The 25,929-nt window shown below is 34.6% G+C and overlaps 1 protein-coding gene across 1 annotated transcript in view; it reads right to left on the reverse strand.

Annotated features, from left to right (window-relative positions):
• Positions 1-25,929, reverse strand: part of SV2C (synaptic vesicle glycoprotein 2C) — a 272,898-nt gene that overhangs the window by 135,808 nt on the left and 111,161 nt on the right. Inside the window, exon 3 of the mRNA XM_051992047.1 lies at positions 1,657-1,837. Coding sequence (XP_051848007.1) covers positions 1,657-1,837 — 181 coding nt within the window. The remainder of the gene's footprint in view (positions 1-1,656; positions 1,838-25,929) is intronic.

Here is a 25,929-nt window from a genome sequence, read left to right on the forward strand (position 1 = left end):
CATTCTTAGTCTGAATATTAACCAGGGTCCATAGGATTTAGAGAGTTCCTTTAGAGATCATAGAAATAAATTAGTCTAACATTTCATTTTACAGACAGATAAGGACACAGAGGCTCAGAATGACTTAACTGAAGCAGAATAGATAGCAAATGTCTAGAGAAAGACCTGCACTTTTGATTTAATTTCCCACTACACAATACTGTCAGAGGAAGAGATATATAATTGAGGTACAAAAGCCAGAGTTCTGGACAACCAGGTTGAGATATTTTGGAAGTGGGTGACTGATAGGGCACACAGAGAAGAACAGAGGTTATTAAAGGATTAAGTGGGTATCACCAAAGCCCTTTCACAGTTTTTCTCAGGGCTCACCATGTTCATTGGATCTATCTTCTGCTAATGTTCCTACTTAACATTTTTCAACTATATACTTAAAATTAGTCCTATATATTACCTCATTCTTCATTGTAGCATTTAAATACAAGGAGCAGCAGCAGTAGCCACCATTACCTTGCAAAGGCTTAGGAGCTCAAACATTAAATACAAACATTATTGTTGAATATCATTTGTCCATAGATATTATCACAAATATTAAAAGAAATTATCATGTACAGATTATAGTTGTGAACAGAAAGTTGATATCAATAAGAAGAAAACCACAAAGAAGACTAAAAAGAAGTGAGATTCTTTGATCCTTTCCTTTCTTTTCCTTATTTTTATTGTTTGATTTTGGAAAAAAAAGTTAAGAAACATTGCTATTTGCCTTCCATTATATTTTTTCATTGAAATGTACCCTATCACCCATATACTATCATCACTGACAGGAAATCCACTCTTTTGCATCCTTTGCCAGGACAGACAGACACACACACACACACATACTCACACACACTCCACATTTCTAATTACTTAATTGCTATGTGATCATATATTTGCTGTCCCATGTGAATTCCCACATGAATTTCTATAAGCTAGCTCTCCTAGAAACCTTCTCTTACCAGAAGTGAGAATTCTTGAGCATAAATAAGTTTCTTTTTTGTATCCTGTTTCTCAGAGAAAACTTCTATTTTTCATCTATATCTAATGTAATTGTGATCTAAGAAGCAGGTTTTCTGCTATTGCAAGGTTGACAGAAATGATCCACTTGGGAAGGTCCAACCAATCCTAGTATTCAGTTTCTAGACAATTCTGTTCAATAGTTATAGCATGAAATATGTGGACCTGAAGTTCCTTTATAATCCTGGAAATCCTTAGTTTTATATATTCAATTTTTTCAAGAAAGATAATTGTACATTTTTGCAAGTAATTTCTACCACAGAAAGTGTATTCAGTGCCTGCTAAGAATCCTTCCCTAGAAGAAAACAACAGATTAGCCTTCTTCCATGAGAAACAAAAGCTGGTGTCTCCTCATTCCCTCCAGTGAATTGAAAAGTAGGTAATTCTGTTCCTGAAATTAAACTTTTTGGATCTTGGCATTGAGTTAATGTTCATAGTATAGGGAATATGTAATAATATATTATTTGTAATAGTATAGGGAAAATGTTCAGTGGTTCTATTGTTTTGAAGACAGGTTATTAAAATTGGAAATGTATAATCATTAGACCATATATATATATATATATATTAGTATAAAATATAAAAAGAAAAAAAACCCCTTACCCAAATCCAGAAAGTAAGCGACAGAAGAGAAAGAAGCCATAGCCCTGGACAAACGATGAAAGGAAGGCAAAGAATCCATTGACAGACATGCAAATCAGAAGAGATTGTCTCCTTCCCACTTTGTCTGCCAATCCGCCCCAGAAGAACGACCCCACCATCATCCCGAGGTACACTATGCTACCTGCAATACAGAGAAAACAAGGAAACACAATATGAATTGGAAGTATTATTTTGTAAATATCACTAGAAAGAGCAATAGACAAAATAGATTTAGGATTTTGTTCTGGAACATTTTAATCCAAATTGGCATTTAGGAGTTTCCTTAACATGCCAGATATTTGATTAAATACAAAAGAGCACTGATAAATATTGTGCTGCTTGGTTTTACATGCATCTACTGGCAAGTATGATAATAATAAACAAGATTATTCTTTTGTTTTGTTTTTCTTAATAATATTTTATTTTCCAAATATATGTAAAGATCAGTTCCAACCTTCATTTTTGTAAGATTTTTTCTATTTTTCTCCCTCTCTTACCACCCTCAAGATAGCAAGCAATCTGATATGTTATACATGTACAATACTTCTAAACATATTTCCATATTTATCATTTTGTATATGAAAAATCAAACCAAAAGGGAAAAACTACAAAAAAAAATAACAAGAACACAAACAAATAAACAAAGTTGGAAATACTATGATTTGATTCTCATTCAATCTCCACAGTTCACTCTCTGCATGTGGATGACATTTTCCACCCTAAGTTTATTGGAATTGCTTTGGATCACTATACTGCTGGGAAGAGCTAAGTTTATCATACTTAATTATCACATACTCTTGCTGTTAGTGTGTATAATAATCTCCCAGTTTTACTCACTTCACCCAGCTTCAGTTCATGTAAGTATTTCCAGGTTTTTCTAAAATCAACCTGCTTATTGTTTCTAATAGAACAATAATATTCCTTTACATTTATAAAATACTTTCCAACTGATGAGCAATCACTCCATTTCTAATTCCTTACCACTACAAAAAGCTGTTACGAACAAGTAGATTATTCTCAATTAAAAAAGAGTCACCCTATGCACAGAAATATTTATCTGGCATGAATCACCATATGAGCTCAATTGGTCATTATTTCTTTTCCTATAAATTTGGGTTCTACTTTACTGATTTAAATCATAAACCAATAATTATAACCTTATATATTAAGAATTTTTTTCAAAGCTTGCTATACCATCAAAAACTCTTAGTTCATAGATTTTTCTAATAGTAGCATTGTTTGTAATTGAAAAAAAAAAGGATATACCTAGATGTCTAACAATGGTGGATATAGTTAGATACATTTTTGATATTAATATAACAGATTTTAGGTTGAAAGGAGCCAAAGGAATCATTTAAGAAACAAACTATAATGCAACTTAAGCTGACAAGTATAAGAAATATAAAAAATCTGAAATGACTTTTATTAAATAATTTTATAAATTATATATATAATATAAATTGTTAAATTAAATAATGCAAATAAATCAGAACCAATAGAATATAGTACACTCTAAGTAGAACTACATAAGAAGAAAAGTGATAAAAAATGGAAAAAGAAGCCTGAGGGAGAAACTGAAAAGTTATTATATTTCAAAATGCAATAAGGATTTATATTTTATACCCCAAAATTTATTTAAATGTAACTAGCTATAAGACTTCTACTATATCGATGTTTATTTCTGAGCTTATAAAAAGCTGTTGGAAGAAAAAGTAACTTTTTTTTACATTACAAATTATTTGAGTAATGAAGATAAGAGAAAATGTAAAGAAGTCAGTGTAAACTGTTTAACTTACTAGGTATTGCAGGAACAAAAGTTCAATGGTCTTGTTCCTTATCAACATTTTTACTTGTTGTCCCCATTCCTGGAACTCTCTACCCTTCTAACTTCTTTGATTTCCTTTAAGTCTCAGTTAAAATTCCATCTTCTGCAAGCAGGGCCCGTTTTTTGACTTTCTAAATATCAGGGATTCAGTATTCAGAATAGTAGCTGGCACTTAGTAGGCACTTAATAAATGCGAGGTAATTGATTAAGACTTACTATGCCACTTAGTCCTAGCTTTCAGTTATTCTTTTAAACTGAGGAATCTGTTCTTCATATCCTTTTCGGAAATGAACTTTTTCTTATTTTCCCTTATTTTTCTCCAACTCTAGACACTTGATTACAATTTATTTTTAATGTTTTCTAGATACAAATTCAAGTTAAAAGAAAATACATAAAAGGACATCAAAAAGCAATTGCCATCTTCTTGGGCAAACACTGAGAGGCCTCTTAATAACAGTGAGTTATCCTTATATGGTTTACATGTCATATACATATTAATTCATTAGATTTTATCCACTGTCATGGTCTTACAAAGGAAAGGGTTAATTAAAAAATGCCAATAGTAGGCTCATGGAGACTTTAGTGGCAACCTACTGTTTTTACTTCTTTCTTTCTCTTTATCTTGAAGATGTACTAATAGTAAAAGAAATATTTCCTAAATCTTTTTAGGAAACAAGTTTCCAAGTCCTAATCAATTGTCTTTATCCCCTGAAAGAGAGTATTCAGGAAGAAAAATTTCATTTTCCATTCACCTTTGCAGAGGTGTTAAGAAATATCTATCATTTCATAAGCATTTTTTAACTATCCTGCAAATGAATTTATCCACTTTTCATTCAAGGCAGCAAATCAATGAATCAATAAGCATTTATTAAATAGTTCAGTGCAGTAGGGACTGTGCTAAGCAAACACTAATTAAAACTTTTGTGTTAGACACTGAGAATGAAAAACGATGCAGGATTTGTCTTCAGGAAGCTTAAGTCTACTGGAGAGAATATGATATGTTCAGAGATAAGAAATTAATACAAGATAAAAAATGATGAAGGGCACAGGAGAGAATGAGACCAAGTGATTTAAGAATGGATCATTTGGGGCAGCTAGGTGGCGAAGTGGATAGAGCACCTTCCCTGAAGTCTGGTCTCAGACACTTAACACTTCCTAGCTGTGTGACCCTGGGCAAGTCACTTAACCCCAATTGCCTCAGCAAAAAAAAGAGAAAAAAATCATTTGACAAGTATTTATTAGTAAATGCTTTGCTATGTATCAGGCTCTATGATTACTTTGAATTAAAAGAAAAAAGAGAAACATTTCTTGTCATCAGAAAGCCTTCATTCTAATAGGAAAATATGGGGATGTTGATAATTTCTTTCACATTTTCCACCTACAATCATGATGCACAGAATAATAAGTTACCAGCAGGCTAAAGAATCAGACCATTAACAACCATTATCATATTTTCTTTCTTATTAAAATTCCAGCTTGCCTATAATTTAATTTATTTTCATGCTCAGTCTCACCCTTTTTCATTTCTGTAATCTTCACGGTTGTCTGAGTCTCTGGAAAACTCAAGTACTTTTAAACTATTCTTTTTCTCTGGCAAAGGATAACATTCATCACCCTGGTAACAAACACTTCCCAGGTACCAGCAAAGTGTGGAGTGGAGCTGGAAAATATCTTGTCTTGCTCAGCAGAAGCTGCAAGAACTGTGTATTCCTGTGCTCAGGTTAGCTCAATGAGTTGCTATGCAGGCCTGGCACGTTCTTAATCCTCTAGAGAAAGAGTGTTAGTGAAAATAGTTCATTGGCAATGGAGAAAGAAACTAAGCCCCGTGCTAAAAGGAACATTGCCCTCCTGCTGTTCCAAAGAAGTAACACTTGCTTTGGCTTTTCTGGTCCAGGAGGGATACAGCATGTGGCAGAGATAAGCTTGTAATACTATTTGACTCTTTTTCTTCAGAGACAGAGAAGCAGAAAGAGACAGATGGACAGAGACAGAGAGACAGAAAGAAAGACACAGAGACACAGAGAGAAACAGAGACTGAGACAGAGACAAAGATAGAGAAAAAAGGAGGGGAGGAAGAGAAAAGAAGATGGCATTTCACTTTAGACCAGGTAGCTGATTCGTATAAACCTTACGATTTTCTTTTTTGAAACTGAAGAATAAAGCAAAGTTTGATCATAACTCACATTTACACAATGTCTTGTGATCACAAAGTGCCTGATATACTATTTCCTTTCTATAACTTTTTGAGAAAGGCGATAATTCAACTGTATCCAATAATCATTTATTAAGTACCTACCATACACCAAGCACTGTGCTAAATGCTGGGAATGCAAAGATACAAACAAATTAGTATCAAGATTTCAAACCACAGTGACCAAATCAAGAGTGAAGTCAGAAGAAGGATCAATCTTTGTAAGAAAGATAATAAGTTCCATTTTAAGGACATTGAAATTGAGAGTTTAAAAATATAGCTCTGGAAGGGACATTAGGAAATCTTGAGTCCAGTTCTTTCATTTTACAGATGAAGAAAATGAGTCCTAGAAAGGTAGTAATAGGTGCTAATGGAACACAGTCAGAAATATCCTATAGAAATAGAATGCAACCCCAGTAAGAGCTCATTTACAGCTTTGAGAATTGGCTGCAGAGAAATGGTAGTTGAAGTTATGGGAGTCAATGAGATTGCCACTGGACCTTACCCCCAATTCCATCTATAGCATAAGCCTATAATTAGGACATATAGCTCATGTACATTTATCAGGAACTGATAGCAAAGAATCCTTGAATTGTAATTGTGGTATAACAAAGAAATATAAGAAAAGTAAACAAGTTTGAATAACTTTCAAGGAGCTGGTGATAATCTGATGTTTATATATTGAAAGAAAGAGAAAACTATTTCTAGAAATTGAGGTACCATAGAAGAAATATGCTTTAATGGGAAAGTTGTTTAGGTGCTTGCTGGGAAGTGTCTTTTGTATAGGAACAAAATATAACAATAAATTTAAACACAACAAAAATGAAGTAGGTTTTGATTTATTTTTTAGAGCTTTGGTTCCATGCAAAGAATACAACAAATTAAGCATTTTACAAATATTATATCATTTTATCCATACAATAATCATATGAGGTAGAGGCTATTATTTTGTCCATTTTAAAGATGAAAAAACTGAGGAAGAAGTTGTGTCTTTCTCATGATTACTCAGCTGATAAATGTCTGAGGCAGGATTTGAATTCAGGTTTTATTGACTCCAGGTCAATACTTTGTACATTTAAACAAATGCTGATTTCTTCTTCTTCTTCTTTAATTATTATTATTATTTTTTTAGGAAATCTTTCTTCTCATTGGTTTTAGGACTATTAAATAGTACAACCTCGAGAAAAATCTTTGCCTGAATTCTAAGGAGTAGGTATGTGAAAGGAATTAATGTTTTAGTCTTCTCAGAAAATAATGTATTGTGATATTCATTAAAATAACACAGGTTTTATATTAAATATGTTTATAAAAAGGATTTATTAAACATAAACTCATACCATTAAATAGGAATTTTTGGCATGCCTGTCACCAAAAAAATGGCAATTATAATACCTTTATCTTCACTTTTTAGAAATGTGTTTTAGGATTTATAGATCTGTTTTAGCTATATTTGTCTATTGCTAATAATTATTATGTTTATTGGATGTGCTAGAAAGAAAATTAAAGCCTATATGATAAGTTTGCTTGAGACAAACATAGTTTCCAACCACATTGTTCATTTGTTTGTAATGTGACCTAATTAAAATGAAAGTTTTGAATGTTAACAAAGGAAAGAGGACAACTGAAACGTCAATTCCTCTGGAATTATCAGAGAAAGAAATTCAATTCAAGCCCTTCTCAACTTATTCTACTTTCTCCTCTATCACTAGGATGTGCTATCTACTTTCCTTGAACAGGTAGGAATATACTCCTGGAGGCATAAGAGAAAGACTTTGGTTTATTAAATACTGGGTGTCCCCAAAATCTTAGTGCAGTTTTAAGCTTTTAATAGCCTTCATTGTGTTTCTCTCTCCTCAATAAGTTTTGATAACAATCAAAAGCATCATGGTGACATAGACATAATTAGGAAATACTGAGATAGAACACTTCAAGCAAAAACCAAGTATACAAGTCATTTTCTGCAGAGAATCTCATGAGAAATGTCCACAGAGTGAGAAATTCTAGAAGCTGGGGAATATTAGGGGTTACACATGGACAATGTCTCTGGAGATATTGGTGCACTTAGTGGAGCAATTAGAAGATGAAGTTACCAATTAAAAACAGTTACTATTGTGTATAATGTCATTGTTGTATGACTCTGAGTCATAGAAGGCTAAAGTCTCTGAAGAATTATTTGATAATTGCCTAGAAGCATTGGAGAAGTACATGATGGGTGTGAGCAGGATGTGAAACGTGTTCAAAAAGAATCACAAAGGGGAATTTCAGTAAAAGATGTCAATAAAGGAATAGATGCACTGGTTATCTAGAGAAAACACAATATAATTGTTGGATAGTCCATGTGTTTCACTGGTAACCTGTTTTTAAGACAAAGAGACTTTCATGAAAAGTCTCCAACTAATTGTATTAAACCTCTTGAATTCATGAGAAGATATCAACACTAAACATGTACAGGATGAACAAACATGAGTGGCTTGGGTTCTGCATTACTCAATTACCACATTAATTGTATCCAAGATCTATATGAGAATTTGATAGAACAATGTCACAGCCTTCTCTAATGCTTTCTTTTTAAATCAATTTAAATCAATAAGACTAATTGGGACATAAAACAAACCAAGATCCTCTGATCTTTCCATTTACTTAAAGAAGGATTAAGTTAGACTGGGTATTTATAAGATTGATTCTGCCCCTATGAAATAAGCTCAAATTCCTCTGAATTTGGTCCTCATCACTTTTCCTAGCTTGGATCTCCTTTGGATTCTACCCAAGTCAATAGAATGGAACCATAATGACTTTCCATTGGATGACTTTCCTGAATTTAAACTCAGATCTTCTTGATTCTAAGCATGATACTCTATCCATTGTATTGCCTAGATGCCATAATATTAATAATTAATAATAGCAATAATAAGAATTAGAATAAATAGCTAACATTTAGATAGTGCTTAAGGACTTTGCAGTCTTTTATAGATACTATCTCATTTGATCAAAGACCAAATTTCTCAGATTCTTACAGGCAAAATTTCATGGCATAGCTCTCCAAAGACTTCCTTCTACAACTCTGCATCTCTTCAAATTTCCCCTTGCTAGAATCCTAAAGACAAGGGTCAGATCAAGATAAGATGACTGGTACCAATCTTGGTAAGGTTGGTTGCTTTCACAGATCATGATGTATTCAATGAAGCAACATCCCAGATATATGGCTATATAAATGACTTTTCTTTAGCTCACAAAAACTAGTAAGTGGAGATGTAGTACTTAAAACTAAATGATCTACTTTAGCATTTCACAAATATAGGATCTTGGGCAAGTCACACTCACCCTCTCCAGATTTCAACTTTGTAATCTATAAAACTATAAAGTTGGATTAGCTGGACCCTTCCTTCTTTGATCTTCTTGATCCTATTAGCAAGTGAATTCCCTCAGAGCAAAGACTACATTTTTGTCTTTCTTTGTATGCTCAGTGCTTTGCATAGTACTTGGCTAAGTTACTGATTGCAGTTCTTGGCTTAAACTATATGAGACTCCATAGTATCTACAATTTGCATTCTATATATCTTGTGTGCACATGATTTATATACTGTCTATCCTTTTATGATATGAGCTCCTTGAGGGCAAGAACCATGTTTTTGCCTTTCTTTGCATTTTGAGCACTTAGCACAGTGCCTGATATTTAGTAAGTTTATTAACTGACTCATAAGTAACTCAACCGTGTTGCTTTTTTATATCCTACACCACTGGGGGTGGAAGGAAGAAGTATATATATATATATATATATATATATATATATATATATATATATATAACTGGGCATTAGAAGAAAAGATCTATGATTATCTTCACTTTACCTCCCCCCGCAAATGTTCCCTAATCCAACCTACCATCATTTATAACTTTGGTGTTTGCATGGTGATAGTAGTGTATGAGAAGAAGCAAGGAAACAAAGTGGGGAAAGATAAAGTTGGAGAAAAGGAAGGAAAGAACGGGAGAGAAAAAAATAAGAAAAAAGGAGGATTCAAGAATAGTTTATATATAATTCAGAAGGGGAAAAGTAATTAAAGCTACCAAAACAACATAAACAAGTTCTATGGTCTTCTTTCCCTATGAAATGAAACCTAATGTAAGTACTGAATAGATCTACTACTTTTTATCTTTATCATCATTTAAGTTCCGATAGTTTCTTCTTACTGTCTTAGAATATTTTAATGACTAGCTATCAAACTTTTCTACTTAAAAACCAGCAGAACATTTTCTCAGGTAATATTTAAAAGTTATAGATTAGGAAATATTTGGGATACATCTTCTTAGAGCTACAAAGTCAAATAAAATCAAGCAAAATAATAATTTCAAAGACAAATTTATATGGAAAGAAGAGCCAGACAGTTTCCCTCCAGTTTGCATTGGAAAAACGTCAACTCAAAAACAACTCACCCTTTCCTATAAATTCTTATGTATATTTGATGAAGCTTCTTATATATTCCTGGATTTTATATTCAGAAACTCTGAAATTAAATCCTGACCAATACTTTTCTAGACATTTATATAGTTATGCAATGGCATATTAAACAAAATAACTATTTTTTTCTTTAAAAGTTAATTTAGTCCAAATATAAAAACAACTCATTATACTAAACCTGTATATAGATATCAGCTAATCAATTCAATAAATATTGTAAAAGTTTCTTTTATACTTCAGGAACACTGGCTTCAGTTAAGAGAACAAAAAGACAAAACCTAAAACATTTCCTGGGTTCCAGCCATTTAAAACTGAATTGAGACTAAAGATGGAATTGGCTTGAATAAGTATAAAATGTATGTACATTTTCTTAAAAAAAAAACTTTTTTAGGATATAAGAATCTTGTCAACAAACCAACCTCTTTACAAAACTTACATTCCACCCAACTAATTAGATATTTATCATGAATAGAAAGTAAAGATGTATTCTTTAACTTAGACAATATAATACCAATTCTGATTATTAAATTTGGCCAGAGTTTCATTGTCTCTCTTAAAAAAATAGACTGGACTGTGATTTCATAGATGTAGTGAACTCCTAGTAATGACCTTCTCTTGTAGATCAGAATTTTCTTGTAATTTATTGCCTTGGGGTTGCCTTGGGAAACTGAAAAGCTTCCCAATCAATATGTAGCTGACTGAACCTTAAATCTTAAGTATATTTTGACAATGTGCCACTTTGGCACATCTGTCTCTGTTTGTCTCTGTTGACTTTACTTACATTATTGCAGTATTATGTGTCTGGAATCATTTCATGATCATTCTTCCCATATTTCTCTGAATTCTTCAATTTAGCATTTATTACAGCATAATGAGAATCCAATAGATTCATATATCATAATTAGTTCAGTTCACTCCCTGATCATTGGGCATAGATTTTGTTTACAGATTTTAGTTATCTTAAATAACATACTTTTCATTTTTGTTTTGTGTGCATATGAATCTTTTCTTGTTATTAATAATGCTCAAGGTATTTAGTTCCAGGAACAGGATCTCTGGGTCACATGAATAATTAATAATTTTTTGCATATTAGAATATTAGTTTTATGAGAGCATGGTCTCAAGTCTATTCTTCAGCAGGAACTCCTGGTATCTGGGACAGTGTACTCTAGGAGAAAGCATGCTATATCTGGAGGATACTGTATCTGGTCTGGCTTTAAATTTCCTCTCTGGCCTATGTTATTTGAACAAGTAACAATCTCTCTCTGGGCCTTGATTTACTCATCTTTAAAATGAAGAAATTAGACAAAATGCCCTCAAAGCTCCCTTTCTGCTTTGAATCTATATTTATACGATATTAGTAAACAGTTAAATCCTATTGGGAGTAGGAAGATGGGGAAGAAGAGATCAATAAATATACTTGTTTATAATATGATCCCTACATGACTTTTAGAAACTATTTAAACTCTATAGGGTAGTGGAATTGATAGAAACCAATTAATATTAAGGTCTCTTGAAGTCACCTTGGCATCCAAGGGCAATAAAATGAAGATCTTGCCTGTGTAGCATTGCCATTGCTACTGGTAACATCCTGACACAGTATTGCTATCTCTTTCAAGTCCTATGTCATGAGAGGAAAGTGATATTTGGTCAGCACCTGCCTAAGGTATATCCATTGCTTGAGATATAAAAGCATTCGACTTTCATTTGTTTTACAACCTCTCTGGAACTCCCCATTGACAATATTCATCCAATAGTAATCATCCAAGTTCCTTGAAATACTCAATAATAATAATATAAATGACAATAAAAGTAACTAGCATTTATATAGGATTTATTTTATTTTTTGTTGGACAACTGGGGTTAAGTGACTTGCCTGGGGCATACAGCTAGGAAGAATTAAATTTCTGAGTTTAAATTTCAAGTCAGATTCTCCTGACTTCATGGCCAGTTCTCTGAGCTACGAATGGGAGCCATTTAGCTCCCCATTTATGTAGTGTTTTATGGTTTTACAAAGTACTTTATAAATATTATCTTATTTGATACAACAACTCTGGGAGGAAGATATTATTATTATATCCATTTACCAATGAGGTAGAAATTAATAACTTACATAGGGTCACACAGCTAATAAGTGTCAAAGGTCAGATCTTCCTGACTCCAAGTTCAGTCCTCTATCCACTTACTAGTCAAATGAATACTGACAATTCTAGAATGGGTCAGTATTGTACAATACTGTACAGACAATAAATACTAATGCAGTTCCAGATAGAAGAGACTTATGTGACATGGACATCTAAGAATACTTCATGGAAAAGATGGGACAGTTACAGAATCACCAAATTTGAAGAAACTATTTAATACAACTTTTGAACAAAAGAAAATCTAATCTTGGAGGAAGAATAGCATGGCACAGGCAGCATAATATAAGTTTAAATGTTGCTTCAAAGTTCACTATGGACAAGTCATCTAATTTCCCAGAGCCTCAGTATCCTAGTCTATGAAATGAGGATGATAATATTTGAAATAAATAATATTTGAATTTGGACAGAAATTGTTGTGAGGAAAGTACTATAAAGCATAGTTGAGGGATTCATAAAAGAAATAATGAAAGTTACATTCTGTTCAAATAAAGCCATCTACATGAAGCCTTTGCTAATTGATAGCAAATTTCACAATTTGCATTCAATGAATAAATTAAATAATTATGTAATTCATTAATATGTTCTTATCTATGTACATTTTGTATCTCCTGAAAGAATGTTGAATTGTCGAGGGCAGGGATTTGTTTCATTTTTATCCTCACATTGCCAGGTATAAAGTAGGTGCTAAATAATTGCTTATTAATTGAATAATTGAATGGGTATAGTGCAGTCATTAAGGCAGCTAGGTGGCACAGTGGATAGATTGCTGGGCCCGAAGTCAGGGGGGACACATTTTCCTGAATTCAAATTTGGCCACAGACATTGTATGATCCTAGGCAAGTCATTCAACTCTGTCTCAGTCTCCTCATTTGCCAAATGAGTTGGAGAAAGAAATGGCAAACCATTCCAATATCTTTGCCAAAAAAACAAAGAAATTCAAATTGGGTTCTCTGATGGTCAGACACAGAAAAAGAACTGAACAACAAGTGGGGTCAATGGCAGAAAGGAAGAAATTCAGAATCTTATGAAATATGATCAGTTACTAAGTAGTCCTTTGACTTTGGGCAAATCACAATGTCTTTTTGCTAGAGTTGCTTCATCTGTGAAAATGAAATAATTAGATTAGATGATCTCTATGGTCCCTTGAAGTTCCAGACTAGAGCATTTGGACTTTATCCTTTAAGTAATGAGGAGCCATTTGTTAGTTAAAGAGCAGGGCAATAATATGATTAAAGATACACTTTAGGAAGATTAATCTGACAGAGAGTCTGGCTTGGAATAGAGAGAACTTTAATGAGGGAAAAGAATCCAGGAGTCAGCTTTAGAACTTTGTGACTGAACTTGAGTAACAGAAGAAAGGATGTAGTTAAAGGTGACTGACATTTCAAAAACAACCAGTCTCCCTCCTGAAAAATCTTGGCTCTTTCCATTACTCCTCATTGGCTTTCAAGTTCAAAGTGCAAAAAATTCTCAAGAAGAGAAATATCACTGTGGATTGTCTACATAGGTTACTATTTTTCTAATGATCCAAAGAGGACTAAAATGAAAATTAGAGCAGAGGAAAAAAATTGAGACATCTACCCATCCAACTTATCCATCCATGAAAACAGAAGAGCCAAAAGGAAAAAGTACATCATGGGACTAGTAAGAGTGCTAAGAGGGCAAGAGGTGTGTTGACCTTGGGAAAGAGCTTTAATGGTACCTAATTCTTCATTTGCAAAATGAGGGGATCAGATAATGATCAGACAATGAGACAAAAGTCTCCTCCAGATCTAAATCTAAGACCTCATTAATGAAGAGTGGCATTTTGTCTTATTTTCCAAAGACGTGTCAAAGAGACTTAAGAAATTTACCAACTTTCTTGATTGCAATAACAATATGATGCAATGATAAGATTGATTTAAAATCAGAAATCTGGGCTTAAATCCTGCATGTGTTAAATTCAGTAGATAGACCCCTGGGCCTGGAGTCAGGAAGACCTGAATTCAAATTCAGATTCTGATATTATTAGCTATGTGATTGCCACCTGGCTAGCACTTAACTTCTATTTGCCTAGAAGGCAGCCAAGTGGGATGAGTGGATAAATGCTATATCTGGAGTCAGGAAACTGCTGCTGCTATTGTTCAGTCATGTTTGACTCTTTATAATCCCATTTATAGTTTTTTTGGCAAAAATTCTAGAGTGGTTGGCCATTTCCTTCTCTAACTCATTGTACAGATGAGGAAACTGAGGCAAACAGAGATGAAGTGACTTACCCGATGTCACACATTTAGTAAATATTTGATCTCAAATTTAAACTCAAAGACTTGATCTAGAATCAGGAAGACTCATTTTACTGAGATCAAATCTGGCTTCAGTTTCTTCTTCTGTATATTGAAAAAATTGGACTTGGTCAATGGTTCTCAAACTTTTTGTTCTCAGAACCTCTTTACAATCTTAACTTTTTTAAGACCTCAGAGAGTTTTTGTTTAGATAGATTAAATCAATCAGTATTTACTGGTTATGAAATCAAAATATCAGAATCTATTGATATTATTAAAATAGTTTTAACCTTGAGAGTTCTCTAAAAGGGTCTTAGGAAACACATTTTTGTAAGATTTGTAAGGTCCTTCTATTTTCTAAATCTATGATTCTATGATCTTTGAAGACATGTCTCTTTATTATGCAAAAGTTATCCAAGTAGAGCAAGAAAATCCAGTGATTGATAGACTAGAGTTTTAAGTTTAAAAAAATGAGATTAATAATATTCCATCTTTAGATATTCAGAAGTCAGACAGGTAGCCTAGTGATTAGAGTATTAGATCTGGAAACAAGAGGACCTGAATTCAAATTGAGCTTCAGATACTTATTAGCTTTGTGACCCGGGGCAAATCATTGAATCTTGTTTGCCTCAGTTTCTTCATCTGTAAAATGGGCTGGAGAAGGAAATACAAAATACTCCAGTATCTTTGACAAGAAAACTTCAAATAGAGTCATGGAGAGTGAGACATGACAAACAATTTAACAGAGCCCAGGCTTCCTGAACACCAGGAGTTCTCAAATTAGCAAATGACTCACTGTGAAAAATCACTAAAACAAATTGACTTTTGAGAGAAGTTACTCAGTTTTGATGAAACCTGTTTAGAATACTTAAAAGAGGACTTACTCATTCTCCATAAGACAATTCCAATGCAAATTACAGAAGAAGGGGAGAGTAATGTGATAGAACGAAACACCACTTCCTATTAGACAGATCAAATCTTGCTACTGTCATCTATTATCTATAAAGTTTTGAGCAAATCATTGGATTGCAGGTATCATATCTGTAAAATAAATAAATTGGAGAAGATAGTTTCTAATGTCTTTTTATCTCTAAATTTATATTATATGATGCTAAGTAAGCATAAATCTGCGTGAATAGATTGCTTAGAAGATCGTTGTTTAAAAGCTATACTATATTTTTCACATCCTTGATAGTCTCACTATTTTTTTGATCCCCAAGTCATCTCCAGTTTTGACTTTTGTGGTGCCACTGTCCTTCTTTACTCTTTCCTTCTTTTCTTTTTTCCTTCCTTCCTTCCTCAATATCTTGGGTTTCCCAAACTAGATTTCTTTCTTAAGGTCTATGCCTTAAACCTGAATCACTCTGGCTCTCATTGATTCAACAAAAAAAAGTCCTTAGACAAGGCCACTTTATATTTGTTTTGGCCCTGATTATTTTAGAGTAAAAAGCAATTGTTGCTGTTTTGACTACAAATCCTGAAGGTCTTCCCCTCCCAGACTGAGTCTAGATTTACTTTTTTGATTGTTGTTATTTTGGGATGGTTTTTTTTTGACTGGATAAAAAAGGCCATTCTTTGCCTAATTTCTTCCTTATCTAGTCTTAATCACTATTTGGGCATTGCCTCAGTCAAACTGAGACCTATTAAAAACTTTAGCTTAAAAAGACCAAGATCTCTCATTGCTTCCAGTCATCCTGAGCTCTATCTGGCCACTGGACTCAGATTGTTATAGAGGAGAAAGTGAGGTTGGTGACTGAAATCCAGTTCCTTCATATCTTAATAGTCTTAACCACAACAACAATAACAGCAGGAGCAACAGCAGCAGCAACAAGAAGGATAGTTTTTTGATTCTGGAGTTCTGGTGAGGCTGATGGATTTGCCTCACATAAATCCAATTTGCAAGCATTCTGATGTCATTGTTCCTCTTTAAAGAAGAACCACTATCACCAAAAGTAGTTTTAGCTAGTTTCTATTTTTTTTGTGTGTTTAAAGTAGAAATGGTGTGAATGGGAAGAACACTTTAGTAATTTTTTTCTTGTTTTGTTTTGTTTTGTTAGACCTTTTATTTCATCCCCCAAGAAAACTCCTAGTGAATAAACTCTCCCCACCAATGTAGTTTAACAATTTATCATAATAGAGAATTAACCCCAGGGTATTGAGAGATTAAGGGAATGACCAATAATTACAAAGCTAATAGATGTCAGATGGGAGACCTGATCCAAGTCTTCCTGATTTCAAGGCGAACCTTTTATATGCTGCCTTTTTGTCTCCTGAGTGGTTTCAAACTTCAAAACTCTTTTCTTTTTGCAAGAACAACATCATGTGCTAATTTCCATTTATATAATAAGGCATTCTACTTTTTTCTCCCCTTGAAAAGCATTAAGTATTGCAGTGGGTAGGACTAGGAAAATTGTTCTGCCACTTGCTTGCCCCAGTATTCTCCAGATTTCAGTGAATTTAATAAGAGTTAAGACTGACAAAAATTCCATGCAAGGATTTCCAAAGCAACAAACTATACTGCTTAGGTTTTCTAATGAATATCAGAGCAGGAAGACAAATGAAGTGGGTATGTACTCAGTAGGTGAAGAATTGTTATTTCAATGATAATTAAAATAATAATACTTAGCATTTGTATAGCACCTAGTCTGTGTCAGGTATTGTGCTAAGCACTTTACAATTGTTATCTCATTTGATAACCATTTGTTCCACCATTTTAGTCATGTCCAACTATTTTTGTTCAGACTTAGTTTACTATTTCCTTCTCCAAGCTTATTTTATACATGGGGAAACTGAGGCAAACATGATTAAGTGACATGCCCAAGGTCACAAAGCTAACAAGTGTTTCAGGCCAGATTTGACTCTAGACGGGTACTCTATTCACTGTACCACCTAGCTGTCTAGGGCCAACAAATATAGAAGCCCTCATTAAAACATCATACTATTCAACTTTTAAGGAGAAATGGTGGAAAATAGCCCCTTGGCTAGGACTTATCTTTGCCTTCTCTGCAGAGCTTCCTTCCAAAGCCCTAATAGCAAAAACTCAAATGTTGTTGTTCAGTCACATCCAACTCTTCTTGACCCCATTTGGGTTTTTCTTGGCAAAGATGCTGGAGTGGTTTACTATTTTCTTTTCCAACTCATTTCACAGATGAGGAAACTGAGGAAAACACAGGTTACTATATTAAGCCAGTCCCAGACTTCCAATCCTACTTCTCCCAGGCCATCTACTACAAGGATACACTGCCTTTTTCACTCCCTGACTCTAAACAATAATCAAATCCATGACACCATTTTCTTTTGTAAAGTATATGTATCAATGTCCTGCTCTTTGGCTCCCCTGCAACTGTGGAATACTATCTTCTGAGAAGGGGCAAGAATAAAGTCGTAAAATGGGTTGCCTTTCTGTCTGGGCTCCCTGGAACTTTCAGATAATTTATAGTCTATTTCTAATAGACTTCATTATCATCCCTCACACTTTATGGTTGTGTGGAGTGGGGGTGGAAAGTAAGTGAAAACTGCTTAAAAACCACTAGTCAGTCAGTCAACAAGCATTTATTAAATGCGTTTGATGCACCAGCCTCTGTGCTAAATGCTAGGGTTCCAATGAAAGACAAAAATATAGAAATAATTTTGGAGGAAAAGAAAAAGTGGCATAGTAAAATAATTATGGAGGAAAAGAATTCCCCTTTTCACATTTCCAGTTCTCGCAGCTTTCTAGAGTAAGTTGTCAAATCTACAAGGAAAAAGAAATCTCTTCTTTTTCTTTTTTTCAGCTGCTGCTTGCCTGGTAATTAGAGCTGAGGATACTTTATCCAGCTGCATTGAATATCAACTAACCAGAGAAAAATGGGTATGTCTTATTTGCTCATCAATTATTCCCTCAATCCACACTTTGGAAAGCATTCAGTTGCTTTAAGGCCCCTCTTAAACCAATAAGAGTACATTAATAAATTACTTGAGGACAGAGAACAAGGACTATGTCTTTTATTTACTCTGTAAAGTGACAGTCACTATGTGGGTGCTGAACAAATTCGAACATGATGGCTGAAAGGTGTCATCCAGCAAGTGCTCTGGGGACAGAAACATCTAACCACCCCTTTCTCATGCTCCACTTTGGAAATAACTGAAAAGGTTCTGAATCATTCTTATTTCCTCCCCCACCCCAAACCTGATACATCCTTTTGCAGAAGAATAAAACAGTGTTAAAAACAAAACAAAACCTGGAATTTTTTTAAGTTTAAAAAATGAGAAAAGGGATATTTTCCCCTCTGTTGTGAAGCAGTGAGGTGTAATAGCTAAAGATTTGTACTGAAAAGCCAAGGGGACCTGAATTCTAATCTTTGTTCTGGCGTACATCCTGGCTGTGTGACTTTGGAGAAGTCTCTTTATCTCTCTGTGCATTAGGCAACTCTCTAAAATGTGAAGTTGCAGAGAAGGTACCATTCTTCTAATTGGTTGAGTGAATTCCCTCATCTTAAGGTTTCTTATACCATCAAAAACACAGCTGTAATTCTTATGCTAGTATGGAGAGAAGTAGGGAAACTTGCTTAGGGCTTTCACAGAGAACAGGTTGCTGGGTAGGATCAGGCTTGGCATTTTTCATAGTTATTTGTTGTGCTTATACTAAAGTGTGGTGGCAGGGGGTTGATAGGTAAGATGGGTCAAAGATTTTGACATTAACTTAACAGTAACAATATTTAAAGCTGATATTTACATAGGACAATTAAGGTTAACATTTCTTTGTTAAGGTTTGCAAAGCATTTTACATACATTTTCTCATTTAGTCTTCACAAGAAGCCTATAGTAGGAGACTTATTATCTTTTTACAGATGAAGAGACTGAGGCTATGTGAGTTACTCCAGGGGGAAATCCAAATTCAGATCTTTCTGACTTCAATTTCAATGTCCTAGACAGAACACCATGTTATAAAAATGTCTTTATTCTCAGTAGCCTGATCAATAAAAATTGATGGGATATGGATGGACTGCTACCAAAAAGGCTGTGATTAGGAAGTTATCTACAAAACAGATATAATTTCTTCTTGTTTGTTGATTTCATGTTATTTGAAGCTGTGATCATGATGATTGTGATATAGGGGAGAAAGTACGGCATTGGATTCAGGAAAAACTGGGTTCAAAGCACATCTTTGATCCTCGGCAGCTGTGTGAACATGAACAATCATTTACCTTTCTGACTTCAATTTTCCCCATCTGTAAAATGGGGATAGCTGTATCTGTTTTATTGTACCTGCTATATTATGTATTTCTCAAGACTTTTGGGAGGATCCCATGAGATAATGGATGTGGAGTACTTTGCATACTTTAAATGTTTGAGAAATATTAATTATTATTAAACTTCTGATTGTAGAGCCCATTCTTTCTCTTAACTGTAAGCAATAATTGTCTATGACTGGATCCTCTTCACAGTCACACTGTCTCTTAAAAAACACACACACATACAAATAAACATTTTGCCCATAGTAATTTTAAGGTTCAAACCATGCTCATTTCTCTCCATTTTTTCCCTCGATGAGATGTAATTTATCCCATTTTACCTCTCCTTTACTTGTTTTATCCATCTCTTAATTTCTTTTTTAATATCATCAAATTAAAATCAGATTATATTCACACCCTCTATTTAATGTATTACCCTTTCTAACTTCCCTGACAAAGCTACAATTCTCAAGAGTTACAAGTATCATCTTCCTGTGTAGAGATGTAAAATATAACATTTTTTTCCTTTCTTGTTTACTTTTTTATGCTTCTCTTGAATCTTGTATTTGAAGATCTAATTTTTTGTTCAGTTCTAGTCTTTTTCATCAGAAATTATTGAAAATTCTATATTTCATTGAATGTCCATCTTTTCCCCTAAAAGATATGCTCAATTTTGTTGGGAAATTGATTCTTCTAAGTTCCTTTGGCTTCCAGAATATCATATTCCAAGCCCTCCAATCCTTTAATGTAGGTCTTAGGTAATCCCGATCGTGGCTCCTCAATATTTGAATTGTTTCTTTCTGGCTGCATGCAGTATTTTCTCCTTCAACTGATAATTCTGAAGGTTAGGTATAAATTCTTTGAAGTTTTCATTTTGTGGTCTCTTTCAGGAAGTGAAGAATGGATTCTTTCAATCACTATTTTATAGTCTGTTTCTAAGACATCATGGCACTTTTCCTTAATTATTTCTTGAAAGATGTTTTCCAGGATCTTTTTTTTTTCCATCATGGCTTTCAGGTAGTCCAATAATTCTCAGATTGTCTCTTCCGGATCTATTTTCCAGATTGTTTGTTTTTCCATGAGGTATTTTACATCTTCTTCTATTTTTTTTATTTTAAAAAAATTTGTTTGACTGATTCTTGATGTCTCATGTCATTCACTTCTATTTGTCCAATTTTAATTTTTAATGAATTATTTTCTTCAACTAGCTTTTTTTTTTTAAATCTCCTTTTCCATTTGGCCAATTGTACTTTTAAAAATGTTGTTTTGTTCAGTAGGTTCTTTTTTTCCATTTTGCCAAATCTATTTTTTGAGGGATTTTCTTCAGTCAATTATCACGCTTCCTTTTCCAAATTATTGGCTTTTTCTCCTCCTTAAGCTGTTGATTTTTTTTCATAATTCTCCTGTATATCTCTCATTTCTTTCCCCATTTAAAAAAATTCCTTTTGAGCTCTTCCAAGAGAATCTTTTGAGCTTGAGATCAGTTCATATCCTCTTTGAGACTTCACATGTAGGCATTTTGTCACTTCTAGATTTGTGTTCTGTTCTTCCCTATCACCATGGTAGCTTTCTGTGGTCAAAGGTCTTTTTGCTTTTTTACTCATTTTTGAAAGTTGAGTTCTGCTCCTAGGGCACAGGGAATGTTGTCCCAAGCTTCTTTTGCAGGGGAACAGGGACCTCTCAGTGACTTTCCACAATGCTGCCAGCTTTTCCACTATGCTGGGGTGGCCTGGCCTACCCCACTTGTTATGCTGGAGTTTGTGGGCTCACAATTTGCTTTTCATATTTGGGTTGAAAGTCTCACAGTTGGCTTACTGAGACATTGGCCCTCTAAGCCAGAATGGAAGGGCCAATGTTGCTGGTCTATTCTTTGGTTAAGAGCCTCCCACTAGATTTTCCCCATATCCCATCTGCACTGGGTCATATCCCCCCTTGTGATGTTATTGTGATATTATCCTGAGAAGGGATCCATAAGCTTCACAAAATTACCAGAAAGGTAGAACTTTCAAGAAGTCCTTCCTGTTATGGGCCAGAACTCTGTACTTGAAACAAAGATTCTTACAAGGTGTTAAGTCAGTGGAATTGATAAGACAATGGTTATCTAGTTTAGCATGGTGCTTACTAGTTCTCTAGTTCAGTACACGTACTTAGTACTTAATATAGTTCTGCAAGATTCACACCTATGATAATGTAATTAGGATAGAACATATAAAGCTAGGACAAACTCAGCCAGAGTTAGAGCCAGAGAAGACAAAGGACTGGAGGTGGGAGCTCAAGCTCTCAGAGGCAAGAAGAGATATTCACTCCATCTTACACCACAGTGGTGGCAGGCTCTCTTCCTTCGCAAGAAAGCTAGCTAAAGCCCCAGGCAAGGAAACAAGACTTTGAAGGAAATAATAAAGGATTTGGACTTTAATACCTGGCTATTCTCTTGGTGATTAATCTCTGAAAAGAAGGCTGGTCCAGAGATCTCCAGAAAACTAACCAGAACACTACACCTTCCAAGATATCTTAAGCTGGAAAATTATTACCCTCTGAATGTTTGTAGGTTCTGTCTCTCCAGAATCCATTCGGAGGTATGATCTAGTAATTAATTCCAAGAGAAACTGGGGAGAGCTCAGGCAAATGTCCTGGTTTCTTTCTGCTATTGTGGCTCTGCCTGTCCACAGTAAGTTAAAGAAAAAATCCAGCTTGTATGAAATATAATCATAATAAAACCTTTGGCCTTTTGGCTAACCAAGTAGCTGACCCTATCTTCTTTATTCAAGAACAGAAAGAGAATTCAATGTGAACTAGTCAGAATGGTGCTGATAGGCACTGCCAGGGCTAACTCTTGGGAGAAAGCAAACATTATGTAGTGCAAATGATCAGTCTATTAAGCTGTCCCCATTTTTTTATTGCCCTGTAGGTTACAAAAAAAGGGGTTTAAGAGAATTCCTGACATTTAATATTTAATCCTGGTTGGATATGTGTGGAAATATAAGGTTCAACCCCTGATTATATTTGTAGTGGAACACAGAATAGTTTTTGTTTATAGGGAGGTAGAACAGATTTAGAATATTGGAGAGTGATATGAAGGGGGGAAGGATGTTCACATGCAGCTAATTCTACATCCAGAATCTGAATCTATATAGTTTGAATCTGAATAACCTCCAGTCAAGGAGTTCTCAACTTTTTTTGAATCCTGAACCTTTCTGGCAGTTTTGTGAAGCTTGTGGATCCCTTCTCAGGATAATATTTTTAAGTGGATAAAAGCCAATATATGAATTACAAAAGAACTTAATCATATTGAAATAAAGATGTAATTCCTTCCCCCCTTCCCTTTGTCCCCACTATTTGCTTTTGAGCCAGGCTCAACTCAGGTGATTACCTCAGTAGATTTGGTTGAATTCTGGAGCAAAATGAAATGTTTCCAAATCAACAATTAACAGAAAAACATTTACTGAGCTATAGAAGAGAATGGTATTTGACAAGAATAAGCGCTTTGGAATCCAAGATGATTCACCTAAGTGAATTTCTTTGCATGATTCACCAGCTAAACCTTTAAAAGTCAGCCCAATCCAGGTCCTTGAGGTTGCTTTGTATTCTCAGGAGAAGAAGGAATGATCTTAAGTCTGGGCTTAGTCCTTTGAGTCCAACAAGTTTTAGTGAAAGTCTTAATACTTCTTAAGGAAAGACCAGTCTAACTTGAGGGAGAGGGATTAGACTATGATCCCTACTACACCACCCAAGTTCACAGATTCCTTTGGAAATATAGCCATACACTAATATTCTAGGTTGAGACAAAGGCAGGCTCTAGAACATTCTGATTAGGAATTCAGAGAAGTGTATAGTCTTAGTTCTTCCTATTTGATCTCCTGAGAGTAGTTCTAGGATTGAGGCTCAGCAATAATAATCATCCTTGATAGATGCTAGGATGTCAGAGTTATACAGTTCTGAATTAGTATGCATTCATATGAAAGAATAAAATAAAACATTTATTAAATACATTGTGCTATGCTATGTACTTGGGGTACAAATACAGAAGAAAGCCAGTTCCTACCCTCATGGAGCTAACATGCTAATACAGGGAGATAAAACATATCAGGAAGTGATATCTAGAGAAGGAAGTTTCAGTCTGAGCTGTCACTGGAATGGTGAATGGAGACATAGGGAAGTTAATTGATTTACTCTTTCCAGAAGCAATGGAAACATTGATTTCCTTTACTTTTCTCAGAAAGTAGTAGGAAGGAGTAGTTGTGCTGCCCAGGTAGGGGGCTTAGGGGAAAGAGGAATTGGGATGGGTATAATGTCAGGATAAATGCAAGATGCCTACTGCTGTGGATGCCTAAATGGGATGTGAAGTATAGTCTGTTCCAGAGATGGCTAAATATAGCAAGCTAGATGACTTTGCCTTCATTTACTCATTCATTTTCTCAATTATCATTCAGCCTCAAGGTGGAGAGTTCCAAAACTGAGTGGATTAACTTCCCCAGAGACTGAGGATGTTATGATCTTTGGAAATCCAGTTTGGAGTTTGTGGTTTCAGGGAGAGAGAAGCAAGGGAGGAGCAGAGAAGATGCAAAGGTGCCTTCCATAGAGAACAGCTGGATGGGATAAAAGATAGCACTTGACAAGAAGCTGATGGATCAGAGTTCCTATGCAAACATAATCAATGGCAAAATATGAAACATTTTGATTAATAAGTGGGTCCATATCAGGAATGAATAATATTGTGGCCAAATTAAACCTGGATACTGCAAACTGGCATTAAGTTTATGTGGCAGGGATGTATAGTAGCTTTTTCCTTCTATCTCCTACTTTATCATCTTCTTGCATTCTCTACCCTTCTTCCAGCACTTGCCAATTTAAGCAAGGATAAGGCCCAATTTCTACATTAATAATCTCCTAGGTTCTCTATACCTTCACCAACTGCCACCCAGCCTTCTTGAAAGCACCTAAGAAAAAACTTGACCAGTGGCTGCATTCCTTCATTCTTATCCAAAACATTGTCCCAGTAAACCTTGATACCAGGGCTGTCTCTTCCTACTGTTCCAATGTTCTTATATATAGAAACTATTTGATTCAATAACACTATCCTGCTTTCTATTTCACAAACAAGATACTCCTCTCAGCTCTGATAATTTCCTCTGGCTCTGCCTGGAATGCTCTCTCCTCATCTCTACTTACTGACTTCCTTAGTTTCCTTTAAGCCCCAATTAAAACCTCATTTTCTACGGGAAGCCTTTCCAATTCCTCTTAAGTCTAGAACCTCTAATCTGTTAATTATTTCCTTATTTATCATCTATACAGCTTGTTTGTATATATTTGTTTGCATGTTGTTTCACCCATTAGATAGTGAACTCCTTGAGGGGGCAGGAATTGTCTTTTGTCTCTTTGTATTCCCAGTGTTTCACATAGGGTTTGGCACATAGTAAGTACCTATAAATGTTCATTGATTGCACAAATCATTTCTCTTAGTTACTCTAATCAACTATACTTCAGGAAATCTGAGTAAACTGGCACCATTTTTCTCTATTTCTTCTATGTCCTTTGATATTTCAAGCAGTTCATGGTAGCCTAATGGATGTTCATGTTCATGGATGTTCATGGAATGGAGTTCACTCCATTGGTACAGATCATGTCCCATATATATGTGACTTCTGAGCATATTCTGTCGAGGTATTAACATTATTACTATTATTGGTCTCTAGGAAGAATCAACTGTGCCTAGTTTCCAATATAAATACAACAAAGAAATATCTATTTCTGGTATTCAGCAGGATTTCACAAAACTGTTGTTCATCCAGAAGTATCTAGAAGCAGCTGATGGCTTTTCTTATTATTCTTACAGGGCCTATAATTTTTAAATTATCTTTTATTTTGACTTTGGGGTGGGGAAAGGGTAGAACCAAGTTGGCAGAGTAAAGCTGGGAAGGTGCTTGAGCTCTCCCAGTTTCCACTGAAAATCATGTGAAACTAAGCCTCTGAACAGAGTCTGATGGAATGAAATCACTCTCCAGCTCAAGATAGGCTGGAAAAACTTCAAGAAAAGTCAGTCTCACTCTGGTGAAAAGGGTGTTCAGCTCAGCTCAGCTCAGCTCAGTTCAGCTTTCAACTCTGGGAAAGCTGGTGAGAAGGTCTTAATCACAGTAAATCAACAAG

The sequence above is a fragment of the Antechinus flavipes genome, chromosome 1 (assembly GCF_016432865.1).
Source record: "Antechinus flavipes isolate AdamAnt ecotype Samford, QLD, Australia chromosome 1, AdamAnt_v2, whole genome shotgun sequence".
Classification (NCBI taxonomy): Eukaryota; Metazoa; Chordata; class Mammalia; order Dasyuromorphia; family Dasyuridae; genus Antechinus; species Antechinus flavipes.